At 41.9% G+C, this 16,844-nt stretch overlaps 1 protein-coding gene across 2 annotated transcripts; it reads right to left on the bottom strand.

The window, feature by feature from the left end:
- Positions 1–4,701: 4,701 nt before the first annotated feature.
- Positions 4,702–15,833, bottom strand: nbl1 (NBL1, DAN family BMP antagonist). 2 transcript variants are annotated; one of them, XM_021569353.3, is made up of 5 exons: positions 14,893–15,044; positions 14,428–14,551; positions 13,102–13,282; positions 6,402–6,513; positions 4,702–5,521 (listed from the first exon to the last, which is right to left on the bottom strand). In XM_021569353.3, exons 2-5 carry the CDS (start codon positions 14,453–14,455, stop codon positions 5,276–5,278), a joined length of 567 nt encoding a protein of 188 aa, XP_021425028.3. In that variant the 5' UTR covers positions 14,456–14,551; positions 14,893–15,044; the 3' UTR covers positions 4,702–5,275. The 2 variants fall into 2 exon arrangements, with proteins under 2 accessions (XP_021425028.3, XP_021425029.1); XM_021569354.3 differs by lacking the exons at positions 14,428–14,551; positions 14,893–15,044 and adding an exon at positions 15,136–15,833.
- Positions 15,834–16,844: the final 1,011 nt, after the last annotated feature.

Below are 16,844 nucleotides of genomic sequence, written 5' to 3'. Positions count from 1 at the left end.
CCCTATTCTCTTTCATCCTGAATCGCCATTTCCAACCTTTACCTCACTTTGGAAGCTCATCTAACGTTTTTAACTCTTTAAAAAAAAAAGGTTTTATCCAAGCTCATCTACAGCATCATAGACTTCCTCTCATCTACAGCTCCCACCGTATCACTATGTTAATTATCTGGCTTTTTCCAATGATTAAAACCCCTCAAAGATGAGAAGACCAAAGCCATGCAGGGGCAGTGCAGCAGACACCCATCTCTTGGCCATACACTGATTTTAGGCAGGGGTTATGTAGGTATACAGGCTCTATTACTGGTAACCTACAGAGGGGACATGGAGGTAGTGATTAATTATCTCTGTAGGCTGCGATAGTCAGACATGATGGGGTCCTACGCCTCCACACAACCCCTTCTAATGTCGCACTCTCACACTAGCGGATGCAGCAGTCCCTCCCAAACAAACAAATACACACACACACTCACTGACACACTCACGCAATCACTAAACACATTCACTCATCTTCCGTTGCTGTCTGTAGGTCTGGTCCGGGCCCAGCTGTGGAGTGATGATGACATGGTTGACAATCCATGAATAGAAAACTCTCCCTGGAGTATTTTCTCTCTCGCTCTCGCTCCTGCTCCTATCCCTCCCTCCATTGATTGACCACTCTGACATTGAGAGATAAGGGATTGATCCATTTGTTTTGCACTAGAGAGACAGACAAGCACGGCAATCCTTACAATTTCACTTAAACTGAAGTTAATCAGATGGAACAGAGAGGAGGAGAAGGGAGGAGGTAGAGAAGGAGACAGGAGGAACAGATTAGAAGGAGAAGATAGTGAGGTTGGATGTTAAAGAAAGGATCAGGGGAGGAGAAAAGGGAGATAATTAACATGTTTGAGTAAATTAATATATCTTGCATCCTGTTTAAAACAGAACGATGAGTTTGTGCTTGGAATAGGGGGAAGGAGATTCGAGAATGAAAATAAGCTTGACGAAAATGACATTTTCCCTGGAAAACCACCCTGGGTAGTCCTCTCTCACTGATACTCAGGTCAACTCCATGCAGTCACACTGACATCTGCTGGTTTGTTTGGTTATGGTTGATCTTTATTGTTCGTTACCTAATCATGCTTATTTGTCCATTGAAAGGTTTGAATTTTTTAACTCAAAATCTGTGTGTTTATTCCTTTTCCTCTCAATACAAAGCAGCTGTAAATTACTGGAACATTACTGGAACTTCATATCGGCCTGAATCTTTCTAGTGTTTCTGTCTCTCCCTAACCTCAGACACCCCACTGATCCCCTTCACTTCCTGTGTATTGAGCTCTATTGAGCAGAGAGTTGGAATAATGGACTAGCTCAAACTGTACTCTCTCTCTCTCTCTCTCACACACACACACACACACACACACACACACACACACACACACACACACACACACACACACACACACACACACACACACACACACACACACACACACACACACACACACACACACACACACACAAAGAACTCCCCCTCCAGGCTTTTAGTCACTACCAAACTCAATCTACAACACCCCACTGGGTTGCCATGACATCTCATCAGAAAGATTTCTATTTTAGTGGATTTACAGGTCAAAAGCACTTTGTGAGGAAATGATCAGATGACAGTTAACTATCATAATCCTGAGACCCGGGAAAAAGAGTTTAGGATTTATTATTATTATTCACATAAAGTAGGTGTTTGGGGTGGGGAAAAAACATGTTACCAAGACATTGTTTAGAAAAATTGTGTTATTTATCTTTTATTGAAAGTGCAAAATTTTCCTCTGTAGTGGTTATTCGGACGTGAATGTGAATTTTTTTTACATTACAGTCAATGGGTATAGAAGGTAAAAAACATAGTTGCAGCATCTGGGTGTCCACTACAGAGGACATTTCTTGATAAGCTCTTATTTAGATACAATTTAATGTTAAAAAATGATTACACAGGCCTGAAAACTCACTTAACCATTCATGAGATATTCACTTACGAGAAACAATTTGAATATCAAACTCACAAAAATTATCATCAATAATTACTCACACTTATTTTCAAATTTCCATAAAATGTGCTAATTTTGAAGGCAGACATTTCTTTAAGAACCAGGAAGACAAAGTTGCCAATATCACACCACCACACATGTGATAACATTGAAAAGACCAGACTGTCCTTTCAAAGGGACAACATAACTTAATACAAAGATATGGACCAATAACTGATGTCCACTAGAAAGGACAACAAATTAATTGCTGGGTCTCAGGAGGATAAAGGTATAAAATACACATTGTCCATATGAACTTAAACACAGATAATTGAGCAATTAGCTGGTGGAGGAAAAGGAGTGGGAATTTGCATTCATTTACATTACATTTGAAATGGTGAAAACAGATCATTGATATGTACAATAATGCCTAATTTTGTGTGAGTTTGTGTTGGAGTTTTAATGCCTGTTGTTTAATGGTGGTTAAAATGGGTGGAAAGTCCTCTGTGTGTTTGCTCTGTATGTTATTTATCAGTAATCCGTTTCTGTTCTAGAACAACATCCGTGTCCATGGTGACTGCTGCAGGCAGAGAGGAGTGAGGATGAAAACCTGCCCAATACACACACATCTAAAGTCTACAGTTAGGATCATAACACACACAGCCTAAGCCTCTGTACTTTAGTAAACATCAGAAACACTATGGTGTTAGTTGCCTATATTATTGTTAGATGAAAATGATGTAGGTGAGATGAGAAGGACTGTGGATTGAGAGGTAGCCAATGCAAAGAGATGGAAAATGCTGCAACATGTTTTCATATCCTTACACTTCTGTATCCAAATGCTGCATTTGTCTCTTTTCTTCTGATCACAGGATGATTGCATTTACAGCACATGCATGCTGCTTCATCTCTAGCAAGATGCCCTCTGCAGTACCTTCTTTGCACCAACAGAGAGCAGCATAAACATCTATATGAACATACTAGTCCAAGATCACTTGTCCAATATACAGTGGGGCAAAAAGGTATTTAGTCAGCCACCAATTGTGCAAGTTCTCCCACTTAAAAAGATGAGAGAGGCCTGTTTTAATCATAGGTACACTTCAACTATGACAGACAAAATGAGAAAAAAAATCAAGAAAATCAAATTGTAGGATTTTTAATGAATTTATTTGCAAATTATGGTGGAAAATAAGTATTTGGTCAATAACAAAAGTTTATCTCAATACTTTGTTATTTACCCTTTGTTGGCAATGACAGAGGTCAAACAAGTTCTGTAAGTCTTCACGAGGTTTTCACACACTGTTGCTGGTATTTTGGCCCATTCCTCCATGCAGATCTCCTCTAGAGCAGTGATGTTTTGGAGCTGTTGCTGGGCAACACGGACTTTCAACTCCCTACAAAGATGTTCTATGGGGTTGAGATCTGGAGACTGGCTAGGCCACTCCAGGACCTTGAAATGCTTCTTACGAAGCCACTCCTTCGTTGCCCGGGCGGTGTGTTTGGGATAATTGTCATGATGAAAGACCCAGCCACGTTTCATCTTCAATGCCCTTGCTGATGGAAGGAGGTTTTCACTCAAAATATCACGATACATGGCCCCATTCATTCTTTCCTTTACACGGATCAGTCGTCCTGGTCCCTTTGCAGAAAAACAGCCCCAAAGCATGATGTTTCCACCACCATGCTTCACAGTAGGTATGGTGTTCTTTGGATGCAACTCAGCATTTTTGTCCTCCAAACACGACGAGTTGAGTTTTTACCAAAAAGTTATATTTTGGTTTCATCTGACCATATGACATTCTCTCAATCTTCTTCTGGATCATCCAAATGCTCTCTAGCAAACTTCAGATGGGCCTGGACATGTACTGGCTTAAGCAGGGGGACACGTCTGGCACTGCAGGATTTGAGTCCCTGGTGGCGTAGTGTGTTACTGATGGTAGGCTTTGTTACTTTGGTCCCAGCTCTCTGCAGGTCATTCACTAGGTCCCCCCGTGTGGTTCTGGGATGTTTGCTCACCGTTCTTGTGATCATTTTGACCCCACGGGGTGAGATCTTGCATGGAGCCACAGATCGAGGGAGATTATCAGTGGTCTTGTATGTCTTCCATTTCCTAATAATTGCTCCCACAGTTGACTTCTTCAAACTAAGCTGCTTACCTATTGCAGATTCAGTCTTCCCAGCCTGGTGCACTTCTACAATTTTGTTTCTGGTGTCCTTTGACAGCTCTTTGGTCTTGGCCATAGTGGAGTTTGGAGTGTGACTGTTTGAGGTTATGGACAGGTGTCTTTTATACTGATAACAAGTTCAAACAGGTGCCATTAATGCAGGTAACGAGTGGAGGACAGAGGAGCCTCTTAAAGAAGAAGTTACAGGTCTGCGAGAGCCAGAAATCTTGCTTGTTTGTAGATGACCAAGTACTTATTTTCCACCATAATTTGCAAATAAATTCATAAAAAATCCTACAATGTGATTTTCTGGATTTTTTTAATATAATTTTGTCTGTCATAGTTAAAGTGTACCTATGATAAAAATGACAGGCCTCTCTCATCTTTTTAAGTGGGAGAACTTGCACAATTGGTGGCTGACTAAATACTTTTTTGCCCCACTGTAGCTGACTAGTCCAAGATCACATTCCCACCACATTATGACAATAATAGACAAAAAGGCATTAAGTAAATCATAACAGATAGAACTGCATTGATAAGATTGAACAAAAATAGCTTTATTCTCATAGGAAAAGCAATCATTGGAACATATAGCATTAGGTCAGATACTAATGCAAATTGGTGATAAACAGAAATTAAGGCAAGAAACTTTGTAGCTCTATGCTTTTTTTTAATACATTTTTTCAAGACAGATTTACAGATATAAGACTACAGCATCAAAAGTCTAGTGTCAGAGTGCATGCCTGGGTGCATATGTGCGTGTGTGTAGGATTGTTATATTTGTTGTCCTCCTAAGTGAGAAGTCAGATGACAAAAACAGTTTAGATTATCTCGTGTCTTTGTATGTGTTCACTTATACTGTGGTTGTCTTGTGAAGAGAACAGCATGAGGGAGCTTGGTTGCATGTGCTTTTATAAGCAGTTATCATGTGAAGTGAAGTTTTACTTTCAAAGTGCTTTTAAGCTGTTGAATGTAGAAACAGAGGTTGGATGGAAGAGAAGGGAAATGCATCAAGTGCTGTAACTGTGTGTAGAAGAAACAACTTGTGGAGAGGTTTGGGAGAAGAATCAGGAATGGAGAGAGAGGAAGTGTCAGTGTTGATCGAGCGACCTACCCTCCATCAGATGTGTGTGTGTGTGGCTCTGTGTGTGTGTGAGCGTGCTGAGAGTGTGTGCCACTGTGGTGGCTCTCTGGTAGGATAGGGGGGTCTTGGGCACTCTCTGATGGGTATAGCTGCATCAGTGCCCCCTCCTGGGCTCCCTCCTTACTGCATGACTGGCAGCTGCAGTGGAGGATCCTCTCCACCAGCTTATCCACACGAGGCGCATCATCACTGCCCGGGCAGTCCAAAGTCACCTATTCACACAACGCACAATGCATTACGCACATGCCACATGCACCCCTCGCCCCGCCCCCTCAGCACAAACACACGCACACATGCATACACACACACAAAGACAAAGCACTGCCAGAACTTTCTCCTAGAGTCTTCCACACATGTCAGTCTCTGGCAGAGAGATTTAAGACAAAGCCTCTGCATCCATCTTCAAACAATGTAGCCCGCTCTGAGTAATGTTGTGATTTCAGTAAATCAGTCAAGCTTGACACAGCTGCTAGACCAACAATAGGAGGCTGGATCTGAAATAATTTGACAATGCACCATCATGGTTGGAAACGGCAGAATATTCAATCTTGAGAAAACAATTAGCACACTTTTATGCTCAGAGAACTGTTTTTAGTCAAGCTATAAAAATCCACAAAAATGTTATCCAGCATCAAAGGCATGCCTTTGTGGATCCAAAATAGTCATAATCATAGTCATAAATAACTTATCAACAGCTGGACTGATAAGGCACACTTCCTTTTTCAATATTGTATACAGTACATCAATCAAGTTTTTTCTCGAGGCATGAAGTCACCTCACCTGTGTGGTCCCAGGCCCACTCCTATCCGACCTGTCTGGCTGCTCTTTGAACTACATACACCTCAACACAGGGCCTTTGTTGTTCCAGGACCTTCGAATCCCTGGCTACTAAACAGGCAGGCCCATTAAAGGACAAGAAAAACCTTGAATGAATTAAATGCAGGACCAATAGTTGTGGTCGTGTGTTTCTGTAGGCTACTGGGGTTGTGTGGTTAGGTGTACTAGGGGTTTGTGGAAGTGTCTATATTCAAAGAGTAGTGGTGTGTGTGTGTGTGTGTGCGCGTGCATGTATGTGTTTGCGTGTGTACTTACCACCTCCCACTGAGTCTGTGCAGGCATGCAGGAGTCACAGTGCACCAGGGACTCAGTGGACTGGGGGAAGGTGTTGGGGACGCTGTAGCTGAAGCACTGCCCCAGACATGCCCTGGAATGATAGGGGAGAAGAGGGAGGAAAGAGAAAGAGGGAAGATGTCACCATTCAGCTTTGATATCTGTATATTTTATGGCTGATTTTATTCTGGAGGTGACCATTACACACGGGGCCAGATTAACGCAGGGGCTTGGGCCCAGGACCGTGGGGGGCCCAAGAGGCAGCAAAAAAAATAACATTATGTAAAAATAATAAAATAAAGGAAATATATACAGTATATATTATACAAGTCATCTCTCTATATATATATTTTTTACTGCAACCGCCAACCACAGGAGGATTCAGGAGCCCGCTTTCAATGAGTGTAGACAGCCTGCTGCTGCTCTGCTAATCATTAGATTGGGGATAAGAGGGGTTAGGAGGCACACATGGGTAACTGGGGGGCTCTGCCTTAATTGGGTAACTGCATAGTAAATAAATGTGACTGGTCAATTGTGAGTCAGTGGCTTACACATAATTGTTTTTATAATATTTGCTTTATCCAACCACAGGAGCCCGCTATGAATGTTCAAGAGAGAGCTTAATTTAGCCACAGAAGCGTAATAGTTTCTCAAAAATAACTGTGATTAACATTTTATCATAAGCGCATACAGGTAACTGCCAAAATAAAGGAAACACCAACACAACGGTGTTTGGCCACTACGAGTTGCCAGAACAGCTTCAATGCGCCTTGGCATATATTCTACAAGTGGACCTAAACCATGCCAGGAAAATGCACCCCACACCATGACCATATTATTTGTATCCCTCATTTACTCAAGTGTTTCCTTTATTTTGGCAGTTACCAGTTGACTACAGTCAGGAAGGCCACAATTTGGCCACCAAATATGCAACTTGTTGCATTGTGGCCATAGACATATAATCCATAGAAGGGTTTTGGAACCTCTTACCCTTGCAATTTGACTATTAAACTTGTGTGTACACAGGCAATGGCAGCCAGTACTGACTTGAATGGGAAATGCCATCTATGGATTATATTTCTATGGTTGGTTGCCTATTGTACATTTCTAAATACAATCACGTGAAAAAACATAAAGTTTGGAAAGCAAAGGCCGACTGCTGAAAAATGTCTGTAGAATCAATATAATATTTTTTTTCTCAACAACTCCCAATTTTTAGGGAACAGCAGTAGGTCTACTGTTTTTCAAAGTAGCTCATCTTGAGATACACTCATCTTGGCAATAGCCTATCGGCCATCACCGTGAGTAGTAGTGTCACGTTCTTTATAATGAGTGGACCAAAGCGCAGCGTGCGTAGAGTTCCACATATTTATTGAGGTGAAACTTCAAACAACAAATAATTTAAATCAACGTTCATCGCACACATAGCACTAAACACAAACAATATCCCACCACACAGGTGGGAAAAGGACCACACTAAGTATGATCCCCAATTAGAGGCAACGATCATCAGCTGTCTCCAATTGGGAACCATACTCACACCAACATAGAAATTAAAGACTAGAACAGCCCCTAGTCACGCCCTGACCTAAAACACCATAGAGAACCCCGAGGGCTCTCTATGGTCAGGGCGTGACAAGTAGCCTATGGCTTTATCTTCATCATTAGTGAGTCCGTGTGCCACATGGGAATTTTATTTAGTAGCCTATAGCCTGTGATAAATATATATATACAGTACCAGTCAAAAGTTACTCACTCAAGGGTTTGTCTTTCTTTGTAGTATTTTCTACATTGTAGAATAATAGTGAAGACATCAAAACTATGAAATAACACATGGAGTCATGTAGTAATCAAAAAAGTGTTAAACAAATCAAAAATATATTCTTCAAATTAACCACCCTTTGCCTTGATGACAGCTTTGCACACACTTGGCATTCTCTCAACCAGCTTCACCTGGAATGTTTTTCCAACAGTCTTGAAGGAGTTCCAACATATGCTGAGCACTTTTTGGCTGCTTTTCCTTCACTCTGCGGTCCAACTCATCCCAAACCATCTCAATTGGGTTGAGGTCGGGTGGTTGTGGAGACCAGGTCATCTGATGCTGCACTCCATCACTCTCCTTCTTGGTCAAATAGCCCTTACACAGCCTGGAGGTGTGTTAGGTCATTGTCCTGTTGAAAAACAAATGATAGTGGTAGCCATGCTGGTTAAGTGTGCCTTGAATTCTAAATAAATCACTGACAGTGTCACCAGCAAAACACCCCCACAACATCACACCTCCTACTCCATGCTTCATGGTGGGAACCATTCACCTACTCTACGGTGGGAAACGTTCACCTACTCTACATCTCACAAAAATATGGCGGTTAGAACCAAAAATCTCAAATTTGGACTCATCATTGCTCATGTTTCTTGGCCCAAGCAAGTCTCTTCTTATTATTGATGTCCTTTAGTAGTGGTTTCTTTGCAGCAATTCAACCATGAAGGCCTGATTCACGCATTCTCCTCTGAACAGTTGATGTTGAAATGTGTCTGTTACTTGAACTTTGTAAAGCATTTATTTGGGCTGCAATCTGAGGTGTAGTTAATTGCCAATTTCTGACTATGGTAACTCTCGTGATCTTATCCTCTGCACCACTGGTAACTCTGTGCCTTCCTTTCCTGTGGCGGTCCTCATGAGAGACAGTTTCATCATAACGCTTGATGGTTTTTGCGACTGCACTTTAAGAAACGTTCAAAGTTCTTTAAATGTTCCGTATTGACTGATCTTCATCTTTTAAAGTAATAATGGACTGTGGTTTCTCTTTGCTTATTTGTGCTGTTCTTACCATAATATGGACTTGGTCTTTTACCAAATAGGGCTGTCTTCTGTGTACTACCCCTACATAGTCACAACACAACTGATTGGCTCAAACACATTAAGAAGGAAAGAAATTCCACAAATTAACTTTTAACAAGGCACACCTGTTAACTGAAATGCATTCCAGGTGACTACCTCATGAAGCTGATTGAGAGAATGCCAAGAGTGTGCAAGATGACGTGCTGTCATCAAGGCAAAGGGTGGCTAATTTGAAGAATCTCAAATATAAAATATATTTTGATTTGTTTAATACTTTTTTGGTTACTACATGATTATATATGTGTTTTGATGTCTTCACTATTATTATACAATGTAGAAAATACTAAAAATAAAGAAAAACCCTGGAATGAGTAGGTGTATCCAAATGTTTAACTGGTACTGTATATACAAAAGTATATGGATGCCCCTTCAAACTAGTGGATTCGGCTATTTTAGCCACTCCTGTTGCTGACAGGTGTATAAAATCGAGCACACAGTCATGCAATCTCCACAGACAAACATTGGCAGTAGAATGGCCTTACTGAAGAGCTCAGTGACTTTCAATGTGGTACCGTCATAGGATGCCAGCTTTCCAACTAGTCAGTTTGTCCAATTTCTGCCCTGCTAGAGCTGCTCCGGGCAACGTTAAAGGCTGTATTGTGAAGTGGAAATGTCTAGGAGCAACAGCGGCTCAGCCACGAAGTGTTTGGCCACACAAGCTCACAGAATGGGACCGCCGAGTGTTGAAGCGCGTACGCATCGTTTGTCCTTTGTTGCAACACGTACCACATCAGCACAATAACTGTTCGTCAGGAGCTTCATGAAATGGGTTTCCATGGCCAAGCAGCCGCACCCAAGCATAAGATCACCATGCACAATGCCAAGCATCAGCCGGAGTGGACTCTGGAGCAGTGGGAATTGATTCTCTGGAGTGATGAATCACGCTTCACCATCTGGCAGTCCAATGGTAGAATCTGGGTTCGGCAGCTGCTACAGCATACAATGACATTCTCGACAATTATGTGCTTCCAACTTTAGTGGCAACAGTTTGGGGAAGACCCTTTGCTGTTTCAATATGACAATGCCCCGATGCACAAAGCAAGGTCTATACAGAAATTATTTGTCGAGATCGATGTGGAAGAACTTGACTGGTCTGCACAGAGCCCTGACCTCAACCACATCGAACACCTTTGGGATAAATTGGAACACCGACTAAGAGCCAGGCCTAATCGGCCAACACCAGTGCCTGACCTTACTAATGCTCTTGTGGCTGAATGAAAGCAAGTCCCCACAGAATTGTTATAACATCTAGAGGAAAGCCTTCCCAAAAGAGCGGAGGCTGTTATAGCAGAAAAGTGTGGCGACCAACTCCATATTAATGCCCATGATTTTGGAATGAGATGGTCAACGAGCAGGTGTCCACATACTTTTGGTCACTGTAGTACAGTGCATTCAGAAAGTCTTCAAACCCCTTGACATTTTCCACATTTTGTTACGTTACAGCCTTACTCTAAAATTGTTTTTTTTCATGTTTGCACATTTATTAAGAATGTAAAACAGAAATACCTTATTTACATAAGTATTCAGACCCTTCACTATGAGACAAAAAATTGAGCTCAGGTGCATCCTGTTTCCATTGATCATTATTGAAATGTTTCTACAACTTAATTGGAGTCCACCTGTTGTAAATTCAGTTGATTGGACATGATTTGGAAAGGCACACACCTGTCTATATGAGGTCCCGCAGTTGACAGTACATGTCAGAGATAAAACCAAGCCATGAGGTCGAAGGAATTGTCCGTAGAGGTCCGAGACAGGATTGTGTCGAGGTACAGATCTGGGGAAGTACTAAAAACATTCTGCAGCATTGAAGGTCCCTAAGAACATAATGGCCTCCATCATTCTTAAATGGAAGAAGTTTGGAATCATCAAGACTCGTCCTAGAGCTGGCCGCCCGGCAAAACTGAGAATTCGGGGAGAAGGGCCTTGGTCAGGGAGGTGATCAAGAACCCGATGGTCACTCAGACAGACCTTTAGAGTTGCTCTGTGGAAATGGGAGAACCTTCCAGAAGGACAACCATTTCTGCAGCAAAGGCATCTAAAGACTCTCAGACCATGAGAAACAAAATTCTCTGTTCTGTTGAAACCAAGATTGAACTCTTTGGCCTGAATGCCAAGAATCACATCTGGAGGAAACCTGGCACCATCCCTACGGTGAGCATGGTGGTGGCAACATCATGCTGTGGGGATGTTTTTCAGCGGCAGGGACTGGGAGACTAGTCAGGATCGAGGGAAAGATGAACGGAGTAAAGTATAGAGAGATCCCTGATAAAAACCTGCTCCAGAACACTCAGGACCTCAGACTGGAGTGAAGGTTCACCTTCCAACAGGACAATGCCCCTCAGCACAGGAGTGGCTTCGGGACAAGTCTCTGAATGTCCTTGAGTGGCCCAGCCAGAGCCCAGACTTGAACCCGATCAACATCTCTGGAGAGTCCTGAATATATCTGTGCAGCAACACTACCCATCCAACCTGACAAAGCTTGAGAGATCTGCAGAAAATAATGGGAGAAACTCCCCAAATACAGGTGTGCCATGCTTGTAGCATCATACCCAAAAAGACTCTATGCTGTAATCGCTGCCAAAAGTACTGAGTAAAGGGTCTGAACACTTATGTAAATGTGATATTTCAGTTTATTTGTATTTTTATAAATTAGTAAAAATGTCTAAAACCTGTTTTTGCTTTGTCATTATGGGGTATTGTGTGTAGATTGACGAGGAAAAGAAACAATGTAATCAATTTTAGAAGAAAGCTGTAACATAATAAAATGTGAAAAGAGTAAAGGGGACTGAATACCTTCCAAAGGCACTGTATATAATGACCTGACTAGATCATAAACAAACAATTGTCCAGACAGAGGATTGAGTTTACGAATTGACGGTTTATTAAACCAACTTTACACAGGCTACTGTTTGGCCGTAGCCCACGCCAAATAAATTAAAGGTAACCCACAAGCCAATCGTGACCTTCTCTTGTGAAGCCCAGACGTAAGAGAGAGAACAAAGGCTAAACCTGGTCTTAACTTCCAATGCTCCGTCCCCCTGCCCAACCCCCCTCCACGCCACTCCGCCAACCACCAGGATGCCCGGCATCAGAACATTCCAGGCATTCCCGTGATTGGTAGATAGCAGGTTGATTGGCATGTTGGACCCCGCGAACACTGGGTACTGGTAAGTACAACACAACCACCTACTAGACTAACACATAACGTACAGCTGTCTGTGCGGGTCGCTACAATATCTTGCCTCCTCATACTGTACAATATGGTACGCTTCATTGGCCTGGGCTATTGTTTGCTGGAATTAAAGACCAGATTGATCTCAGTCTGTGAGAGTAGCCACTGATTTCGGTAATTTGTGTGGTATTACAAAAGATTCAGCTCATGCCTTCTGTCATGTAAATTATGTAGAATAGCATGACATTATTTTTTAAAAGGCCAAAAAAACGGGCCATGGTAACAAATGTTCCCCATGTGTGGAAATCCTAACAGTTATGATGCCCTGGGTGCACATTCAAATTAGGTGATATTGGGGTAATTTGGCCATTCAAAGTCAAACTTCATTCCTGCTTTCAGTTATTAAAAGGAGTCATTCACCCTCTTGAAAACAAATGCCTGTGCATATGTGCTGTGTTGTATGGACTTGAGTTTGTGGTGTGTGTGTGTGTGTGTGTGTGTGTGTGTGTGTGTGTGTGTGTGTGTGTGTGTGTGTGTGTGTGTGTGTGTGTGTGTGTGTGTGTGTGTGTGTGTGTGTGTGTGTGTGTGTGTGTGCGCGTCACACTGACCTGTTTTGGATAGAGCGAGGCTGGCAGCCGGTGTGCCCGACTATCTGTGTGATGTTCTTGGCCTCGCACCAAGCGCTCTTGTCAGGGAACAGCGCCAGACGGTTGATGTGAGCGGGCGGTGCTGCTGAACAGAGCGCAAGCAGCGCGCAGCAAATCACAATTCTTTTCCACATGACTGCACCTTAAGGAGGATAAAAAAATATATATTTAAAAAATAAATAATAATAATATGTATATATATATGTATATATACATATATATATTGTTATAATAGGTCTAGCCTACGTTACCTGTTGTTAAGTACTTAATGTATATTGTTTTGCACAAGAAACCAAATTGTAAAATGTGTGCCATTATATGGTGGATTACATAGCTTTAATATAGCCAGTTGCTGGTTTGCAGCATTCTGGATCCTCTTCTTCAGTAATCCATTTAAACACGGTAATGACCTGCACTGAGCTGTGCTCACATGGCCGAATTGGCTCTGGCTTTGGCAAATGGAGAAAAACAATTTGTTTGGTTCAAAGTAGCCCAGCAGACAGAGAGGGAGAAAGGAAGAGACAAAGGGGGAGAGAGGGGAGATGTCTGCTTGATACACACTAAGAACATAGTTTCATTCCAGTTTTTCTAATTTGTTGTGTAATGCCATGACATGTTAAATATGACAATGGCCAGTGACAGTGCCTTGTGAAAGACTAACGTGTGGCCTTGTGTCAACTGTTGTCTAGCTCAGTGGTTCTCAAACCTCTCCTCAGGAACCCCCAGCCGTTCCAGAGCTAGCACACCTGATTCAACTTGACAATTAACACAATAAAGAAACCTATGCCATTTTGACCATATAACATGGCTAAATACGAAAAAAGACTCCTGTATTGTTCTTCAAAATGTTATTTCTAGCACATTTTGAAATAGAGAAAGGTGGGTTCTATACAGCACGAAACGGGGATTTAACAAGGGTGTTAATGATAGTGAAACTTGTTTTGTGCTATATAGAACCTAAGGAACGGGTTCTTTAAAGCACAATAAATGTTCAATTTAGAACCATATGAGCATGGTTCTTTAAATAACCTCCAAAAATCGTTCTAGTATAGCACCCAAAAGGGATCCGCTATCGTTACGAGTCAAATAACCCTTATTTGGCACTATATAGAACCATTTGTTTTTAGTGTGTACCACCTGACTCTAATAAACTATCAACCTCCACAAAATATTTTCTCTGGTTTCTTTTAAAGCTGCGTAGGTCGGTTTCGTCATTTACAAACGTCTACAAAAACAATTCTCTTGTTTCTTATAAAGTTAATAGGTCACGTAATTTCGGCTACAAACCTTTCCACAAATACAGTTTTACTTCCATGGACTTTTTAGTATTGAAGACGCTTTGCTGTGCCTTCGGGCAAATAACATTCCTAAAGAATTCAATATCCCTGTGCAACGACCAACTGCCCCGCGGCTGTAAAATTGAGAGCGTGAGAGGCGATTGGTGAGGGAAGGCAGTTACAAGAAGAAGCGCACAAGAAACTGTGGAAAATTAAAATACGTGCTAATTCTACAGATGGGCTGCTTCGTGCATTCTAGCGCTTTTTTTGCACTAACATAATTATACACATTTTGCCTTTATAGGTCTAATTACTTGAATGAGTAAACCTTTTGACTGTATGGGCCTAGTTTATAATCAGATCATAAGATATGTATAATGCTGAACCACTATTCTAAGAACAAGGCTACAGTGTATAGCAAAATAACTGACAAACATGCGAATTAAATAGGGTAAAACTAAAATATTTAACTGACTATATGTTCAGCAAATAATCATCAGACAGCTCCACAGAATAGAACCCCAGGAAACAATTACGACGCGCTTCTCAAAAGGGAAAGGTCAGTTTTCCGGACAAATTACAGCTCTCAATAAACACTGTATCGAAGTTTGCAACGTGACATTTTGTGTTGTAACTCTTTGGCATTTCTCCGAGACAGAGAAAGGGATCAAAACTTTGCGTCTGGACAGGCTGTTAGTTTAAAAAAGCGTTCACTTACCGTTGGGAATCACCGAAATGCAGCAATATCCTGCTGAGACCCCTCACTAGATCTCCAACGCCCGTCTCTCCCAACCCTCCCTCGCCACCCGTCCCGCAGGAGACAGGAGAGATGCGTGGAGTCTATGCGCTGTAGTTGCTACTTGGAAATGGAAAATATAACTGCTTTCAGAAAGGCAAGGTTCATAGAAAACAATTACATCATCCGCCAGAGAGGGACGGTCATATGGAGAGGGATGAGGAGATAGTTTCTAATGCACACTATCTGTCTTCCAGTCCATCAGCGCACTGGGTCCCTCCCCTCCCGTCCGTGCTCTATCCCTCCCGTCCGGAGTCCGTTTCCACCTCTTCTCCCCAAAAACGTTTCACCGGTAGGCTGTCATTTCGGTGAAGCTGTAAACTACTCCGTTCTCTCAAACTTTATCTCGCCTTTGCTTTGGTCGCTGGATTTGGGTATAGGCGCGGCTGCGCCTCCAGAAAGGAGTCCCGCTGTGTCTTTGGGCGAGCGGGAACGTGAGGGGGAAAATTAGTTTGGCAGGTCTGAATTTTAACCGTTATACAGCGAAGGGAGCCGCTCTCAATTTCAGGTCATAGGTCCTACAACACCGCATAGGCATCATGACCTGTTCTGTGCAAAACGTAGGGATTGTCCCAGTTAATTTTTCTCGTGCACCGTGTCAGCTCTCTTTGCTTTCACACAAGAGGGTTTTTGGGAGCAAAATGTTTATAAGCTTCTGTCATGTCATGTGTTGATTCATTTAGAAAATAATTGTGAAATATAGCTGCAAGCAGCAATGAACGGGGTTCACAGGATGACAGAAAGGACACAAGATCAGTTGGGTAACAAATCAAGCACTCTATCATGCAGGAACTATCTTCCTTTTCTGCAGTATGTTTACTTTAATATTTATATTTTTGACTACTTTTACTTCACTACATTCCTAAAGAAAATAATGTACTTTTTACTCCATACATTTTCCTTGACACCCAAAAGTACTCATTACATTGTCAAATTCACACACTTATCAAGCGGACATCCCTGCTGCCTCTGATCTAGTAAACTCACTAAACACAAAGACTTCCTTTGTAGAGATGTCTGAGTGTTGGAGTGTGCCCCTGGCTAGCCGTAAATAAAAAAGAAAAGAAAATGGTGCTGTGTGGTTTGCTTGATATAAGGAATTTGAAATGATTTATACTTTAACTTTTGATACGTAAGTATATTTCAGCAATTACATTTACTTTTCATACTTAAGTATATTTAGAATCAAATACTTCTAGACTTTTACTCAAGTACTATTTTACTGGCTGACATTCACCTTTACATTAGTAATTTTCTATTAAGGTATCTTTTATCACGTTTTAGGTATGACCCAGATGCAGACAGTGTTGAAGAAACAAAAGTTTATTTCTAAACAAGGGCAGGCAAACGACAGGTTAAAGGCAGGCAGTGGTCAATAATCCAGAGAGGGTGCAAAGGGTCCAGAATGGCAGGCAGTCTCAGCGTCAGGGCAAGCAGGGGTCAATAATCCAGTTAGGTGGGGTAAGGTACAAAAATGGCAGGCTCAGGGTCAGGGCAGGCAGAACAGTAAAACCGGGATGGACTAGCAAACAGGAGCAAGAAACAGGCAGGAGCCGGGGAACAAACACTGGTAGGTTCTATGAACAAATTAACTGGCAACAAACAAACAGAGAACACAGGTATAAATACAC

The sequence above is a fragment of the Oncorhynchus mykiss genome, chromosome 17 (genome assembly GCF_057628025.1).
Source record: "Oncorhynchus mykiss isolate SJ-2025 chromosome 17, ASM5762802v1, whole genome shotgun sequence".
Taxonomy (NCBI): domain Eukaryota; kingdom Metazoa; phylum Chordata; class Actinopteri; order Salmoniformes; family Salmonidae; genus Oncorhynchus; species Oncorhynchus mykiss.
The sequence above is the reverse complement of the archived record's forward strand: the minus strand, read 5'-3'. Positions and strand labels throughout refer to the sequence as shown.